Source organism: Cryptomeria japonica, chromosome 3 (genome assembly GCF_030272615.1).
Source record: "Cryptomeria japonica chromosome 3, Sugi_1.0, whole genome shotgun sequence".
NCBI lineage: Eukaryota > Viridiplantae > Streptophyta > Pinopsida > Cupressales > Cupressaceae > Cryptomeria > Cryptomeria japonica.
In genome coordinates, this window is record NC_081407.1 from 103,723,128 (window position 1) to 103,742,114 (window position 18,987).

The 18,987-nt window shown below is 34.4% G+C and overlaps 1 protein-coding gene and 3 pseudogenes across 1 annotated transcript in view; 1 reads left to right on the forward strand and 3 right to left on the reverse strand.

Moving 5' to 3' along the window:
• Positions 1–2,171: 2,171 nt before the first annotated feature.
• On the reverse strand, positions 2,172–3,137 carry LOC131055728 (cytochrome f-like; annotated as a pseudogene).
• Positions 3,138–4,190: 1,053 nt separating this feature from the next.
• Positions 4,191–5,192, forward strand: LOC131055733 (DNA-directed RNA polymerase subunit alpha-like; annotated as a pseudogene).
• Positions 5,193–5,235: 43 nt separating this feature from the next.
• On the reverse strand, positions 5,236–6,344 carry LOC131055732 (cytochrome b6-f complex subunit 4-like; annotated as a pseudogene).
• A 3,165-nt stretch (positions 6,345–9,509) lies between these two features.
• Positions 9,510–18,987, reverse strand: part of LOC131055729 (clp protease adapter protein ClpF, chloroplastic) — a 213,484-nt gene continuing 204,006 nt past the window's right edge. The window contains exons 9-10 of the mRNA XM_057990131.1: positions 10,431–10,471; positions 9,510–10,200 (exon numbers count right to left, since the gene is read on the reverse strand). Coding sequence (XP_057846114.1) covers positions 10,036–10,200; positions 10,431–10,471 — 206 coding nt within the window. The 3' untranslated portion in view covers positions 9,510–10,035. The remainder of the gene's footprint in view (positions 10,201–10,430; positions 10,472–18,987) is intronic.

The following is an 18,987-nucleotide window of genomic DNA, read 5'->3' on the forward strand; positions in this document are numbered from 1 at the left end:
AGTTGTTATAGCAATTGTGCTTATAATATCCAATCTTACCACAAATTTATACTATCTATTATGAATAAATAGTCCATTTGTAAATTAAAAAATCACCAAATGTTGGTCAAAATAGCCCTATACTTGAACACATAAGAACCTATAAATGTTATATAAAAAGTACATATATACATTCATTAACCAGTAAAATAAATAATTTTTTGTTTGAAATAAAATATCATAACTATCCACTATAAGTATATCATTTATAAAATAAGATGCTCATTTAATAAAATAAGATACTTGTTTAAACAAATATTGTTGTCATAGTGAAAAAATAGTATTCCTATGTGTACAACTATTGGGGTAGCAATGTATATTCATTGGAGTATTTCATATTAATAATTTGTTTTATCACAAATATAAAAGGTAAGCACAAAAAATACCTTGTATTTTTCCATTAAATGAGAAGGATTTTCAACAAGTTTTAATGTTCAACTATTGGTCCATGTGTTGGATATAAGTTGTATTTTATATAATAATGTGTTTTTTCTATAAGAGCAAAAAAAAATTTGTGTTCAACTATTGATCCATTTATGTTGGATTTACAAATTATAGATAACAAAGGTCTAAGGTTACTAATACGTATTTGGTCCATCTATGTTGCATATAAGTTATATTTTAAATAATAATATGAAATTTTACTAACAACAAATGATATTTTTGTGTTCAACAACTAGAGATTTTTAGATTAAGTTTTGGTTGAATCTTTAAAAAGTCATTTTTTGGACACTTTGCACTAGATGTGTTATTTTGACAACTTGCATGATGAGTCACACCTTTAAACTTTAGTTGTAGTTAGTTAAGTGTCCATATTTCATTTTTTTTTTAAATGGAGGTGTTACGATATTCCATGTGACAGCTACATGTTGACGAAGTTAGCCCTAACGACTACTAGTCCCTCTCCCCTATACCATTAATTTGTTGTGTTTTGTCTTAAAAGTTATTGTCAATTGGTTTCTATCATTGATATCTCAAGCAAGATATTGATATATATAAAGACATTATGGTAGAGGGCCTTATAGTGGAGCATCCAAATTTGGTGCCTCATGTCTTAAATATATTTTTTTTTAAAATTGAATTTTGTACATATGTAGGGCCTTATAGTGGAGCATCCAAATTTGGTGTCTCCTCTCTTAAATATTTTTTTTTTTAAATTGAATTTTGTACATATGCCTACTCATAAGACTCCTACTTAGAAAAATTGGTTTCAAGTCCACATGATCAAATATGATGCCATCACATGTCTTTTTTGCCAAGAATATCCTAAATGATCCCAAAGAGAAGTCAAACCCATAGTTATGCACTAAGTCATGTTTATTGGTGTGCTAATGTGGAATCACATAATTGGTTGCTTTTTCAAATTAAGTGGAACCTTTTTAAAAATAAGTATTGACATGACACTTTATGTGCTCCACTAATAAACTAATTGTGCTCAACTCCTATTGAACCCTTTTTAGCTATAGGGCACTCTCCCTAGTACCTTTACCCATAATTGGCTAGTCAACTGTTTGAAGTCATTGATTAGTCTCCTTACACTGATATGTGTTGTCCTAATTTTTGAACTTGCACAAATTGGGACAACCCTATAGATTTTTGCTTGAAATTTAAAATTTTAAGGCTCTAAACATGTTTTCCAAGGCATTTTTTCATCACCTAGGAATCCATTGATGAGTCCAAGTCCTTCACCTTCATTTTTGTCAATTTTCATTGTCTTAAAATTGGGTTTTTCTTCAATTTCAGGTTTCAAAGCAATCACTACAAGTAGAAGATTTTAATACAAAATTACAAGATTTTAAGGCTTTAGGGCATGCTTCCCAAGGTGGAAAGTCTACATTTCTTGATAGTAAATCAATCACGGGCTTATCTTCCATCTTTGTGAAAATTTTGGTTACTTTTGGCCTTTGTTTTGGCCATTTTCTGTGCAATTTCGGGTTTCAGAGCAGTCACTGTAAGTTGGGGAACTTTTAGATGTCATTGCAAGTAAAGTCACTGCAGGTAGGAACTTTTTGATGCAATTACAAGCTTTTAAATTTCACTTTATGTTTCTTTTTTCACTTTAAGTGTTTGTAGGAATTTTTTGAGTTGAATGGAAGTGTTTGAAATTCGTATGGAGATTCACTTTTATGCGCCTAAAAATTCATTTCGACCAATTGAACTTTCTCAAATTGTTTCTTCTTAAGAACCAGAAATATCTGTGCTAAAACAACAGATGCTAAGAATAATAAAAGACCTTGAACACGTAAAGGATCTTGAAGTACTATTTATGCATTTTCTTGACCAAATCCACCCACATTAGGGTTATTCATTAACGACTGATCCGCCTTGATGAATTCGCCTTCTGAAACAAGAAGTTCTGGAACCGGAGGTACAAAGTCAACCACTTGCCGACCATCTGATGGATTATCAATAGTTATTTGATATCCACCCTTTTCTTTACGCGCAATTTTACTTACTTTACCCGTTGTTGAAGCGTTATAGACTGTATTGTTGCTTTTGCTCCCATTGGGATAAATTTGTCCTCTTCCTCTATTACCACCTACATATATGGGATATTTCAGGAAGTGGGTTGCTTTATTAGTAGCGGGATTTGGTGAAAGGATGGGAAATACAATTTCACTATATTTTTTACCAGGAATGGGACCTATTATTAGAATATTTTTTTGATTCGGACGATAGTTTTGAAAATAAAGATCACCTATTTTTTCCTTAATCTCAGGATAAATACGATCCGGAGGAGCTAATTTGAAACCTTCGGGTAAAATAAGAACAACTCCTACATTTAAAGTTCCTTTCTTACCATTAGCAAGAACTTGTTTTATTTGCTTATCATAGGGTATTTTAACAACTACTTCAAAAACGGTATCAGGAAGCACGGATTGCAGAACTTCAATCTCCACAGGTTTTTTAGCCAAATGACAATTGGCACATACAATACGCCCAGTTGCTTCTCGAGGATTCTCATAAACTTGTTGTGCAAAAATGGGATATACATTTGCAATAGATGTGCGAGTCATTATATCTATCATTATTAAGACGGAAATTGATTGAGTTATCCACTTTTTCACCCAGACATCATAAGTTTTTCTATTTTGCATAGTTCAATTTTTTGTTACAATTCTTTTATTTTAAATAAATGGTGGTAGGTAACCATCATAGTTACCTGCCTGCAAGTCTGCTACTATATTAAACCTAAAGCTAAAAAATAAGAAGTACTAAAGCTAAAAAATAAGAAGTATCACCCTTAAAAAAAAGTAAAAAAGAGGGGAGGTCAAATGGGGGAGAAACCATTGGTTATTCATTCATCGAGTGATAAATTACTACAAGTGAAGGAGATATACGATTTAAACGACGGAAAATCCAATATTTGAGAATTGTGTCTAAGATGACTGGAAAAGTTGAAACAAGACCAAATATTATTCGTTCGTTATGAGCAAATCCATAATTTTCGAAGATCCAATTGATCATTAGTTCCCAACTATGGGGCGAAAGAAACCCAATAAATAGATCAGTTGCTAAAAGAATAGAAAAAGCTTTTATTGTATCGCTTAGGCTATAGAAGACTACTTAGATCCAAGAATTTAGAATGCCAAGTTTCTTCTTACCTAGAATGAGACAAACACTTAGAAGAACCAAACCTATTAGATTTGCTAATAAATGTGAGATGATGTGGATACAATCTTGATTATATATTTTGACCAATTGGATCGTCTTTTTCTGCATCTCTACACGAATATCTTGTGAAGGCGTTTCGGAATAATCTTCCACCATTATTTCTAACAGGAATAGTTCTATTTTTTCAAATTTCTTTATAGCGTTTTCTTCTTGTAAATAATCAAAAAAAAAATTTGATTGACCAATATTTCAAATAGTACAAATTGAGTTGTTTTCAACCTTGTATCAATAATATCTTGTAGTATCTTAATAGTTTCTTTTGAATCTAAATTCAAATATTTTATGAATTTTGATCCTAGTGCAACCTTAAGGATATTAACAAGAGTATTGTTGTATGCTACTAATATTCTCAATGCTTTATTGTAATATTTTTTTTTTTTAATTCTTTGTAAAAATATTTGCCAGAAATTACTTTGTACAATAAAATTGAGACCTTTTGAACCATTTTGATGTCAAACGTCGTATGTTTTTTCTCAATGAAGATACCAGAATTGAAGTGCGTTGAATCCAGAACAGAGAATAAGCGTTTTCATTATAGTCGTTTCACTCCATCTCCGCTTCGCAAAGGTCAAGCTAATACAATAGGCAACACAATAAGAAGAGTTTTACTCAGATAAGTAGAAGGAACATGTATCACACGTGCTAAATTTCACAATATATCAAACGAATATTCCGTAATAATAGGTATTGAAGAATCAATACATGAAATTTTGATGAATTTGAAAGAAATTGTACTTCAAAGTGATGCGTACGGAATTCGAGAAGGATCTATCCATGTTGTCGGACCAAAAAAAGTAACCGCTCAAGATATCATGTTACCACCTTCTGTGAGAATAATTGATACTACACAACATATAGCTAACATAAACAAATCAATTACCTTAGATATATCATTACAAATTGAAAAAGGTCGCAGATATATTATCCAAAATCCAAATAATTACAATCCTAAGGATGAAATTTTTGCTATAGATGTTGCCTTTGTCTTTCCTATAGATGCTGCCTTTGCCCTTGTTCAAAATGTAAATTACAGTATTCACTCCTATTGGACCGAAAATGAGACACAAGAAATTCTATTTCTTGAAATATGGATGAATGGAGGATTAGCTCCTAAAGAAGCACTTTATGAAGCTTCTCAGAATTTGATTGACTTTTTCCTTCCCTTTCTAAATGCAAAGGAAGAGAACAACGATGGAACAAACAATCTAAGCGACGATATTACTCCTTCCTTAGCTATTTTGCATATATCGACTGATACGAAGAGAATAGCTTTCGATCAAATGCATATTGACCAATTAAACTTCTCTACTAGGATATATAATTGCCTCAAAAAGGCAAATATAAATACAGTATCAGACGTTTTGAATTACAATCGAGAAGATTTAATGAAAAAAAAACATCTTGGGGAACAATCTATCAAAGAAATCTTGGAATCTATGCGAAATATTCAAATTGATTCACCGAGGAATCCGGTTTAGATTTCTAAGAGTTCTATTCAATCTCCCCATTCATTCCCTTCTTCTAAGTTCTTCTGGAATAAATCTTTGACCATTTTGTAACAATATTAGAAAATATTCGATAAAAAAATATATCTAGGGAGAGACCCTTTATTTTAAAGCAATGACTCCCTAGATATATAAACAAAAGATTTCCCTCCTCTCCTATATTAAGATATTCTAAATTAGATCAAATTGGAAAAAGACCTAGAGTTAAAGATTCATCAATAGGTAACGTTGCCCTAATACCTAACCAAAGAGCTACTACGGTACCGAATAAGAATACTGTTGTAGCTACTCGACGACGAAATGGATTTTGAAATTGATTCACATTCTCCAAGAAAGGGACTGTCAATAGTCCTGCAGGTACTTAAGCCATTAAAAGGACACCTAATAATTTATTAGATACTGTACGAAGTATTTGAAATACGGGGAAAAAATATCATTCGAGTAATATTTCCAAAGGAGTTGCAAATGGATTTGTCGGTTCACCAATCATTGGTGGTTCTAGAACTACTAAACCTACGGTACATGCAATAGTACCAAAAATAATTACTGGAAAAATATATAAGAGATCATTGGGCCAAGCGAGCTCGCCATAATAATTATGGCCCATGCCTTTAGCCTATTTAGCCCTTAATACAAGATCATTTAAGTCAGGTTCTTTGTTATTGGGATAAGTAGCAAGTCTTTTCAACTTGTAAAGTGTCCTTCAAACCCTGAAATTGGCCTTCAAGTCATTTTTTCAAACTTGTAAAGTGATTTTAAAAGCTCCCATTACAAGTTATTTTCAAAAAGCAACTTGTAATGAACCAAAAATGACCCGATTTGCTTCAAGTAAAGCATTACAAGACATTTTCAACTTGTAATGGGTCATGAAAAACCCGAAATACATGCAATGAGGAACTACAAGTTATTTTAAACTTGTAATGAGTCTCCCCAAACCCAAAATTAGTTTTGCAAGTGTTTTTGTGAATTTTTAACTTGCTCTTGCTCATATGTACCCCGATTGGAGAAATTTTTGGGATGAAGAACACTTGGCAAGGTTTGCAACTTTATTGAATCCCCCATTTTGTATCTACCATTGCCACGTTTTTGCATATTTGAGTTTGATTTTGATGACCTTCCCTCCATGGTCGGATCTCCACAAGGCGGCTCCAAGTTTCTTTCATTCATAAACAAGTTTTAAATGTCCCCTTTTTGCAAATAAAGAACACTTCTAGTCGGATCTTCAAGACCTAGTTACAAGTGGTTGTGTAAAAAAATTCCCCTATACTTGCACTTGCAGTCATCCTTCCAAAACCCGAAATTGGTCCAAAATGCACTCAAAAACACTTGAAAATGAGTCTCTAAAAATTAATTACAAGTGGAAACTTGTATTTTCCCATTACCCATTTGAAATAGCATGTTCATTCTCCACAATTGCAAGTCAATGCTCTTGTTTATCTACACATGTAATGCAGTCTCTAAAACCCAAAATTCACTTGTGAACCCATTTTTGCATCAATTTATCCCTTCCCTTGTCAATCTTGTTTGCACACACGATCTATCAAACCAACAAATCAAGACATGGACATTGTTTTATAACACTTTCATCTTGAATAAGGTGTTATGGGTTCTTTATCAATGAACAAAAGAAGAAGAGATACAACAATAGTTCATGGGGCAGCCCAAGGGTCAATAATCCTCATGAAGTCATCTAGTGATAGTGAATCAAGCATGGAGAGAGAACACAACGAAGAGAAGAATTTCCCTCCTCAAATGCCAATACTGCCCCAAGCAAGAAGATACGATTGAAGTTTGTTAGCAAAGGACACAAAGATCATTAAGGATGCAAATTCTCGTTACGGTTCGAGATGTCTTAACCAATCTTGAATGCTTCAAGTTCTAGCATCCTCAAGCAGCATGAATATCATCACAGACAAAGGATGATGTATTTAGAGTCGTGTCTTCGGACACAGAGTAGTTTCAATTGTGTATTTGTAATTTTGTTTCGACAAATTACATATAAAAACAAGTTTTGTAATTGCAAGTGTCACTTTCACTTGCATTTTTGTAAAATGTAATTACATGTAAAGCAACTACAAGTTGAGTTAAATTAAGATTGTAGTTGCAATAAATCATGATGGTTGAGAGAATTTCTAAAGTTAGTTGGGATCCTCCCACCTTTTTCTCAAGGCTCCTCCCCTATAAATACTTGAGGGAGTCTATTGTAATCTTTATCTTTTGGCAATACAACAAGACTCTACCAGTTTGTATGTGCACTCTAAGACTTTGAGCTTAGTTGTAAATCAAATTGCAATCAATTAAAAGAGGCAAATTGTTTTCAAACTTCATGTTGAGTTAAGGTGTTATGTGACGACATTTTTTGGAGATTCATTGTGAGTTTTGAGGTGTTATACAAAAGAGATTCAAGCTCAATCTTGCAAACTTTGAGCTATTTATTGTGTTTGGAGTTTTAGATTGGTCTTCAGATTTGATATTGTAGACTTTGAGCTGCTTCTCATGTTTGAAACTATTGTAAGATTGTCAAGCAAAAGGGGTAACTCGCAGACTTTGTGCTGCTTTTTGTTTTCTATGTTTGTGCATAAGAGGTGCATCACGTAGTTCGACTTTGAGCCGCTACATATTGTACTTGGTTACCAAAAAATCATATAAAAAGGTTGATACGAGAGTAGATAATTGAAGACTTTTGAGTTTTCTTTATGTTTTCCCATCCCGAAGAAGCAACGGAAGACTTTATTCCTTTATTTAGTTTGCTTCATTAATCATTTTTGCTTTCAGTTGTGATTCTTTTTTGAAATAAGAGAAAACAATAAGTGCCTTTTTTGAAAAAAGAGAACAGGATGGAGTTTCACCCAGATTTAAAATGGATTTAGAGTTAAAGTTCATTTTTGAATTGTTGAAATAGAAAGCAAAAGGGAAACCTTCCCTCTGAAATTAGGAGAGTATATCTCACACAGTGTAGCTGAAACCAAAATTTTGCATACCTTCCCAAGTGTACAAAATTTTCAACCAACGATATGTTGTAGTTGGAATCCTAAGAAAAGCTTATACTAATCACCCATACTTGCAAGGACGACCTAAAATGAAATATTTTCATGACACCACTGTTGCTCCCAAGCAAAACTTATCAATTTGAGAATGATCAGCGCTGGAAGCGCCGTAGACTGTATGTCAATGTGGATCCTCGCATATTTTAAATTGACGAAGGTTGTGGTAAAACATGACAATCTTGTATCTAATCAAAAATTTATTAACGCCATAAAGTTAAGGGTAATAGTGAACTTCTTGCGTAGATCGACGTAGAAAGCTTCAAGGGGTATCCACAGTTTCATGAACAATCCAAGTCTAACTATAAACCAGGGGCCTCCTCCGAAAGCTATATATCTATATACCCTTAGCCCAGATCCCTATTTGAAATACAATCTTTTCAACACGTACTTACCTTGTTCAGAAGCAATGAATAACTCTTCTGACAATTTTGGAGCTGAAATTGCACTAGAAAAACCATCCAGAAGATGCTTGAGAAAAAATTAACATCGTATAACAAAATCAGTCTCCTTTTTGCCAACCATAACTTGTCTTCATTTCTACGCAAATATCCAGACCAAGAAGAGGAAATACATCACCTCCCTTCCACAAGAAACGGTTTTGGGTTCTTGGTTTGAAACAATGCCTCACAAGGGCAAATGAATTCAGAGTGTTATGAGTTTGATGAATATGCAAACGTGATGTTTGCATTCCAGGATCACTATTCAATCTCCCTTGAACAATAGTAAAACACTAAATTGAGAAACACAAAAAATAATCTAGTATAGCAAGCAACATCTCAGACTGATGGTTCTCATTCGATCTGCAAAAAGTTAAAATCCAAGCAAAATAAACTATTTACATTGTCCTCTTCAAATATAACAATTTCCTAATTGAAACTTAATATCCTGAATAGGCGAACTACATTGCCAGTCGGTCTTGATCAAGAGGCCATGAAAAAGTTTTGAGGAAACAATACAAAAGCTAAAATACTAACTAAAACTAGAAATCACAAAGAGGTCTAAGACACAGTTCAGCTAAGTACTCTAACATCATCAAGATCTATTAACCTAAGACCACTATAGTAAGATAATGCAAAACCAGATATGCAGTATATGACAGTATTAAGTGACAAGATATAACTGCCAAGCGACTTTGTTTCTGCCTCTATAATAGAAAATCTCCATGGATGAATATGAAGCTGCATCTATGACATGAAATTTTTAAGCATCCAAACAACTATGATAATATAAAATGTTCTTTGAATGATAACAATTGAATATCTTTTGCCTTTTTATTGATTCTTATTAGAGGAGCCAGACAACATAATTGTGTAAAGTGTATCTTAGCCTCTGTCCGTTTAAAGGTTTATTAGTAAGTTGATTTTTCTACTTGGTAAATGTGAAAAGTATGTTGGCATGAAAAGAAATGTTAGCTAATGTGGTAAACTCAAACGCATCACTGTTGCATAGTTGAATTCTTCACTGTAGTGTGTATCATATATATGACAAAACACAAATGAATATATGACCGACAAAGACTTCTGCATCATTATGGTTGCTTGGCATAATCACGATTATGAACTTTAATAATTTCATTACCATTCATTATATGAAATTATTGACATGATACCTGTTGACCTTGATGATACCAATTTGGTACTAACATACCTATCACATTATGATTTGATTTCTGTAGAAAAATATTGCACGAGTAGAACAACATGTACACAACATAAAGAGTCATCTCGAATTATGCACTTATTTCTTTAGCACTGAAAACAATCTGATAACTAAGGACCTTTGCCACCGTCCATAGCATCATCACTGTTATCTTCTATATGCACTTCATGTCTTGGTCGGTTATACTTCTCACGTAATTGTTTTAATGGGATAAAATCCCCAGCAGAATCCATTCCATAAAATAAGAAAGAAACGTAAGGATGATCAAAGCGGTCCTGCATTGTAAAAATCCATCAGTACCTACTAGATACATGGGAAAGTTAATTTCTACCTAAACTGTGCTTACATCCCTCAAAACTTTGTCTTTAGCATATAGTAATATGCCTAACACCATTCATCACATATCAAAGTATCCTTTTGCATGAATTTGCGTTTACAATTATGATTTTGTCTTTAGGAAGTAAGAATATACATAGAAATGTGTGATGCATTTAACATAACTCACCAAATCTGGTTTGTCAAGTTCTGACAGCTTCTCTTCAGCAACTGTTAAACAAACAATATCATACAACTCAGATGCCCAACAAACCAAGATAAAAATCAATTATAGAGTCAAAGTTCCTATCATAATGCATTCAAATACTGTTTAATAGACACGGTGCATTGTAGAATTAACATTACATCTCGATTGCTTCCATTTATGCTTCCAAACAAATCTAGGACTATTCTGCACAGTTACACGTTAAAGCTGAACCTTGCAGTGGTTTAATCTGAATTCAAACCTTTTGGGTCGGCCAATCTGTCTGGCCGAGCTCCAAACCAAACATCACTTAACTTTTTCATAAAATAAGAAAAACAAAATGAAAAGTGAACTTACTGCCATAACTGTTTTAAAAAATCAGAGAGAAGAAACAAATATACACACAAAAAAAAATAATCTGGGTAAAATACATTTTAAAAATATGAAGATTTACTAACTCATAATTTACAAACTAAACGCCTCTAGTTTTATTATGCCCATGCCATATCTTATTGCATATAATCATTTTTTTTTGGCAAAAGGCAAAAGGCATACTTGGCGCATTTTGTTTCTAGGAAGAGGAAAGGCAGTTTTTTTATATCACCATCAAGCAAGACATCAATTTGGTGTATAAGACCTCCCTTGGTGAGGAGGCCCAAAACAAGATTGTTTTGCAATTTACGTATTCAGTTTTGACCTCATGACCAAGCTCAAGGGTAAACTCAAACTTGTCCATCCACTTACAACAAAGTATGATTAACTGCTGCTGGAGGAATCTATTGCAAAAATGAATATAACACAATATTTAATATTCTATTAATTAACAATATACATTTACAAAGAGTTTCATCTCCTTATATAGACACTAGAGAAGAAACCACCCAAATGAATAAACATTACATGACTCACTAAAAACTAAAATGTGAATCCAAAAAAAAGGATAGAAATACCTGCCACTAAGCTGACTTTATTACAACTGTAAGTGTTAATCTTCTAATAATTTAATATTATTCTGATCAAAGGTACAAGACTTGCTTGAACTTGCCCAAACTTAGCAAGTTGAGGAGTGAGCCAAGCAAAACAAGGCCCAAAGACCTAAAACTCGGGACTTATTATTCTAATCAAAGTTACAAGACTCACTTGAACTTGCCCAAACTCAGCGAGTCGAGGAGCGAGCCAAGCGAAATGAGGCCCAAGGACCTAAGACTTGGGTCTGGGCAAGTCTTGCGAGACTCATCAGAATTGATGATCTGGAGCCTAAGACTCCATCATGCAAGTAGAGTTAAAATAAATATTAAAAAAAAAAACAACAACAACACTTTTAACTAAAAACAAAAGCACTAAAAATTATCCCCCCCAACCCTGAAAAGTCATTCATTTTGTTTTCAAGCAAAAGGAGAGAAAAACTACTTCAGCAAAAAATTGTTTGTACGACATTGGAGAGAAAACCAGCAAATTGATTGACGACAAAACAATGATTGAAGATCATTTGGGTAGGTTAGTAGCTATCATTCTATAGGAACATAAGGAATCGGAGGAGGCCACCAATGATTTGGAGCTGCATTTCTTCATTTTGGACCAAATTTCAAGAGGTAAGTTATTATTTATTTTATTCAAATTTCCATTTTTGTTCTACATTTGTTTTATTTTATTTCATTTTAGGTTTAATGAAAGCAACCCTAACTATCAAATAATCAAACTCTAGTTTTTTTTGTTTTTTTCCTTTTTTAAAGCTACAAACCCTAATTATTCTTAGTTTTTTCTTATTTTTTCTATTTTAATTTAGTTGGAGTCTAAATGTTTTTTTTTTCATTTATAATTTATTGTAGCTTACTATTCATTTATAAATTGATCAATATTTTCAAGAATAATGTCTATCACAATTAGAAAGGATCCTTGTCAAAAGCATGCCATCCTGGTACAAAAAAAGGTGAAGTAACATGTGTTTATTGCAAAAGGAAAAACAATGAGGGAGTTATTAATTGCTCTAAGTATCACCTTGCACACATACCATGCCATGATGCTAAACCATGCACAGCACCACTCCGTGAAGTTGTACATGAAGTGCAATGTCAACTTGAGACTTTTGAGTAGCAAAAGAAATTGAAAAAGAGGCCAAGAGAAGAAATGGCAGCCATAGTTGAAAAACTCAAACTCGGCAAGGCCTGAAAATGTGACTCTACAAAAATCTGGCAAAAATTCGACACAAGCTCGACAAAAAACTTGACATCTTAAAAAATTGCTTAAATTTCATTAGAAACACATTTTTTTTTTTGGAAAATTCAATGAGGAGATGCATCCAATGAGTCAATAAATGAGTACATAAAAGAAACAAAATAAATCTAATTATATTTGATTGATTTAAATGTAAATTGGTGTAATGTACCCAACTGTACGGTACCCAAATTTCCACCGCACGTCACATACCACTGTGATGCACCAGCGCTTTCTTACAGCACAGTACTCGAGGGCAAATACCCAAGGGTAGAGTACCGGAGGGAAATACCTGAGGGCGAAGTATCCAAGGGAAGTATACCTGAGGGCAAAGTACCCGAGGGCAATTATTGAGGTAAGTACCCGAGGGCAAAGTATCTGAGGGAAGTATACCCGAGGGCAAAGTACTCGAGGGAAGTATGCCGAAGGGAAGTACCTGAGGGCAATTACCAACGGAAATACCCAAGGGCAAAGTACTTGAGGGAAGTATACCCGAGAGCAAAGTACCCAAGGGAAGTATACCCGAGAGCAAAGTACCCAAGGGAAGTATACTCGAAGGAAAAGTACCCGAGGAAAGTACCCAAGGGCAAACACCCGAGGGAAGCACTCAAGGGCAAAGTACCTTCGACACCTTTGGCCCTCAATCAACAACACTTGGCACACTTCGGCTCCAGACGTAAAGTTTCACTCATACGGAAAAGTAGGCCGCACACTTCCAAACACTCCGTACGACAATGTCACTTCCGTAGATAATTCCTCTGTCAATAAGATTATTGCAGATATGGGAATGAATTATCAACACAGAGTAGCCAAGAACTAGATATTTGTAATTATATTTCCACACGGTAGAGATAGATCCAACAATGAAGTACAAAGTAAAATATCAAAAATGATATCTCCAATGGTAGATTAGGGTGGCTACTAACCACCGAAACTGAGATTACAAAATAGGGAGGATCTTGCACCTCCGATACTGCAACAGTGCCAAACTCCAATTGGAATTCGTAGATACAAAAAAAATATAAAATTCACCATACCTACAACTATGCCAAACTCGGCCTTATAAAGAGCTCCGGGAAGTTTCCCAAAGGGTTACAAGCAGGCCGACAATAGTTTATTATTTTATTAATTTGGGCCCCTTTATTTAATAATTTAATTAATTAATTAAATAAGTCCTTGTGATATTATTAAAGTTTGGGGCCACTTAATTAATTAACTTAATTAAGTCACTTTATTAAAATTGGGGACATTACAGTCCTCCCGGCCCAAAGATTGCTTGCCCTCAAGCAATCCATAACTATCTGCCATCTGACAAGCTCCGGGATCCTAGACCATGAACGGATGCTGGTAGCCGTATCCATTGAAAGCTTGATGTTGCACCATGACTACAAGCACCACCTGCAAATCACCAATCAGCTTGCGCTGCTCCACTTTGATATAAACATTGCCCTGCTCGGAGTTAAGGAATAACTCATCAAAATCCAACTTGCTTTCTTCATATAGATTCCACTCACAAGGAGATGACAATCATGCACGCCTCATGCCCAACCAAAGGGTAAACTTCGTATTCAACCAACTGTAAAGATTGCTCCTGAAAGGGATCATTGCTAGAGTTCGCATCTCCATGAAGTTGATCAACCACTGTTGGCTTGACAAAATTCATACAAACATCTTCATCCTTGCAGTTGTCATGAAAGTTTAAGTGTTCTCCACTTGAAGGGACAATTGTTGTCTTTGGCTTGTCCATATCCTCCTGTCATTGGGGTGAACATGTGAACTTGTCTTCATCTTTCTTTGATTCTGATTGAGTTCCTAATTCAAGATCCAACTGCTCTTTTCTTTTCCTTACATAGTACCTATCAAAGGATTCGGTAACATTGATATCCTCAGGTTCACTTGAGTATTCATCAAAGATTCTGATAACCTCCTCATGCACAGGTATACTTTTTCCTATCAAAACTAGATATTCTTGAAATGTCAGAAGATTCTTCCTCTTTTGATATTTGTTATACCACTTGGTGATTTTATTGGCAGCAATTTCATTATCCCTTTCTTCCATGTCTACAGTCATCCCAAGCATTCCACAGGCTGGCAGGATTTTGGCTCTGATACCACTGTAATGTACCCAACCGTACGATACCCATATTTCCACCGCACATCACGTACCACTGTGATGCACCAGCGCTTTCTTACGGCACAGTACCCGAGGGCAAATACCCGAGGGTAGAGCAGCGGAGGGAAATACCCAAGGGAAGTATATCTGAGGGGAAAGTACCCGAGGGTAGTTACCGAGGGAAGTACCCGAGGGCAAAGTATCCGAGGGCAAAGTACCTAAGGGTAATTACTGAGGGAAGTACCCGAGGGCAAAGTATCCGAGGGCAAAGTACTCGAGGGAAGTATACCCAAGGGAAGTACCCGAGGGAAGTAACTGAGGGCAATTACCGAGGGAAATACCCAAGGGCAAAGTACCCGAGGAAAGTATACCCGAGGGCAAAGTACTCGAGGGAAGTATACCCGAGGGAAAAGTACAAAATGGCATCCTCATGTGGGATGTTTGATGGCCGTTAGTTTGAAACAAAATGAAAATAGCAAATTGTTTTGTAAAACTAAAAGTAAATACTATATCAATACATTTTACATGTTCCTCTTCCCAGCTCTAGTGAAAATTAACAAAGAGGTAGAACTACAGGGTCTAGTACTAGGAGTTTGTTGTGGCTCCTCCACCTCGCCAAAACGAGGTTGAGGGTAGCACCCCTCGTGGGGGTTTGAGAGTGAGAGAGAGGAAGAGAGGATGTTGATAGGAGCCTACTGATTACTGAAATTTGACTAAGTTTGAAAACTTATAAGATCTTCTAAAACCTAGAATCTGCATTATAGCTCCTAGACATCTTAAAACACTCAAACATTCTACCAATATATACATAAAATACAACTTAAAGAAAAAGAAATATTGAAATGTGACATATATATTCTAACGAAGAGAAAGAGACCGACTTGACGAAAAACAAAATTGATGCATTTGGGCCTCTTTTTTTATGCAGACAAGTTTTTGTCAAAGACTCGCCAAATTTTTTTGAAAAACACGACGAGTTTTCTTTGCACACTTTTCACAAAAACTCATAGTTTTCTTTGAAAAACTCATAGCGGAAAAAAACTCTCAAGTTTTTGAAAACTTAATGATATTAAGTTTCCACAATCCATAGAATTATTACATATGCTCGTGGATTAGATTGTGTAGAATTTTTTCCATCAAAGTTTCGGATCAAACTCTGTGATCCATCATCAGGATGATAAAGAGTGCTGAAGGAGAAAAATGATACATGCAAACCAAAGAGCAATCTAAAAAGGGGATGGGGGGGAAGGGTTACACTAAAAACAAGGCAACCAAAGAATTCAAGGACTAGATCAAAAAGCAAACAAGGGGACAAAAAACCAAAATAACCAAAACAATTAAACAAAAAAAAAGGAAGAATGAGAATAAAGAAGTTAGAAAGTACAAAAAGAGAGACATAAACATAAAACCAAGAAATTAATGAAAATAATAAAAAAGAAATAACAAAGAATTATATACATATCAAAGTTGCATGGAAACGAATACGGTATCAGATACAAGAATGGTATCGCATACAGGAACGACTATTTTTTGAGACCTCTCATTAGGGAACGTCAAGATGCGGCATTCGTAAAAAACACATACATATATATTTAACCCAAATTTCTAATTTATTAAAGAAGAATTTCATTACCATGAAAGCAATATGGACACATAATTTGGAAATATTCCAAAATACTATATTTAAATATAGTTTTATTATTAAAACAGAGTTCAAATAAAACTAAATATAAATTAACTAAGTTATGTTAAATAAATTTAAATAAATATTAATTAATCAAATTAATTATTTATTTAAAATGAACTATATACATTAAAATAAAATGAAAAAATAAAGTTCTTGTTAAATGAATAAAACTACAACTACTAAAATTAAATTAATGATTAATAAATAAAAATAAATATAAATATAAATTAACTAAATTATGTTAAATAAATATTAATTAACCAAATTAAATATTAAACAAACTAAAAATAATTTTATTACATTCATAAATAAATTAAAAATTAAAACTAAATAAAAATTTAAAATTCATACTAAACAATTAAACTTAATTTAAATCAAAACATTAATTTAATAAACTAAATATAAATTTAAAACATTAATAAATAAATAAAAACTAAAACTAAATAAAAAATTTAAAATGCATACTAAACAATTAAACAAAATTTAAATTGAAACATTATAAATCAAAACAATATAACTCAGAACATTATAAATCGAAGTTTATAATCCTTGAGCTGCCGTATGGAGATCGAGTTGTCGTGCGGAGATGGAGCTGCTTTGTGGAGAAGCACTGAAGTGGATGTCATAGTCACCCAAAATCTCAATCTCAAAGCTGAAGAAAAGATGAAATTTCAAAGCCGAAATCGCAAAGCCCAATAGCGGAAGACACTGTGTGCAGAAAATATTGCGAACAACACTATTTGCGGAAAATATTTGTGTAGAATGGGTGCATTACTATGCTGGTTGTCTGTTTATTTATAAGACAGAAATCATAATTTTTGGATGCTATTGATTGTTAACTAGAGTTTTCTCTTTATTTGGCAATTTTTTTCAAAATTTCTATCGAACTGAATCTGAAACGCATGTAAAAAAGGGCAAGTTTTTTGACACGTATGAAAAACTGGGCAAGTTTTTCGAAACGCGTGGAAACGTTTTCATGTCGTATTGTACCCGTATCGTATCCATATCCGTATCAGATACGGCAATACACGTATCCGGGGGTAGGAGGTGTTGTTTCCGGTAACTCTGATATATATATATATGGCTACGTATAAATATACATGTAAATAAATAAACATATATATAAATAAATATACCACAAAGAATTGCAAGAGCAAATGTGTGAGTGTTTGAGAGAGCGAGAGAGGAAGAAAAAGTAGACAAACCAACGAAAGAACTCAAAGACCCCACAAAACGAGAGAAACAAGGATAAAGGAGAGGCCACAAGATCTAGCTACTACCACCAAGGAAAACCAATGAACAAACAAGAAAAGAGGGGTAGGCAAGAAACAAGGGGACAACTTAAAGAAAACACATGGCCAAGGAGCCCAAGAAAAACAACCAAAAGAGCTAAGAAGTGTGATGGAGTGACCTAAAGGAGGAAACCAAGGGAGACCAAGAGCTACTCAAACTCCACCCATCATCACGATTGACATTTAAGGGGTGGTTGTTGATTTCAATGGCTTCTTTAAGTTTTCTCTTCAAGAAGTTATCTTCTTTGAACAAGATTTGGGTGTTTTCCAAACAAATATGGTGTTTGGTTGAGGAATGGCTGAATTACACACCCGCTCATGCTTGATGTCAGCACAATGCTTTTTGATTCTAGTGTTAAAAGAGTTCCCGGTTTCACCTATATAAGGCATGCCACACAAGAAAACGACTTTGTATACTCTAGCATCTTGGAAAACGTCCTTGGAGTCTTTGAGCGAGGAGATACCCTTATTTAATGTGGAGAGGGGCCTGAAAGCACAACGAAGGCCTTTTTAAGAAGGTTTTTGGAGATCTTTTCTGAAATGCCTTCAATATAAGGAAGAGAAGCAAAAGGGGGTTCAGATGGAAGAGCAACCCTAGTGCCAAAAAAGAACCAAGCCTTAGCTTGGTTGAAAGCCCTAGAGATTTGCTTACTAGAGTACCCATTCAATTTGAATATGCTCTATGTTTTCCTCATCACAAATCCGAAGGGCTCTCAAGATCAGGGTTTTGAAGATCCCTGATTTTTGACAATGGTGATGATGGGAAGACGAGTGAAGGGAGAGATTTGTGTGATGGTTCCTTGGGACAACAGGTGTTTCATAAGGCTACTCACACTGATCTCTACGTCCACTCGTCTTCCCATCATCACCCTTGCCAAAAATCGAGGATCCTCAAAACTCTAATCTTGAGAGCCCTTCAGATTTGTGATGAGGAAAACATTGAGCAAGATCTTTCCCATCTCCACTTGGTATTCAAATTGAATGGGTACTCTAGTATGCAAATATCTAGAGCTTTCAACCAAGCTAAGGCTCGATTCTTTTCTGGCACTAGGGTTGCCCTTCCATCTAAACCCCCCTTTGCTTCTCTTCCTTATATCGAAGGCATTTCAAAAAAGAACCCCAAAATCCTTCTTAAAAAAGGCCTTCGTTGTGCTTTCAGGCCCCTCTCCACATTAAATAAGCATATCCCCTTGCTCAAAGACTCCAAGGACGCTTTCCAAGATGCTAGAGTGTACA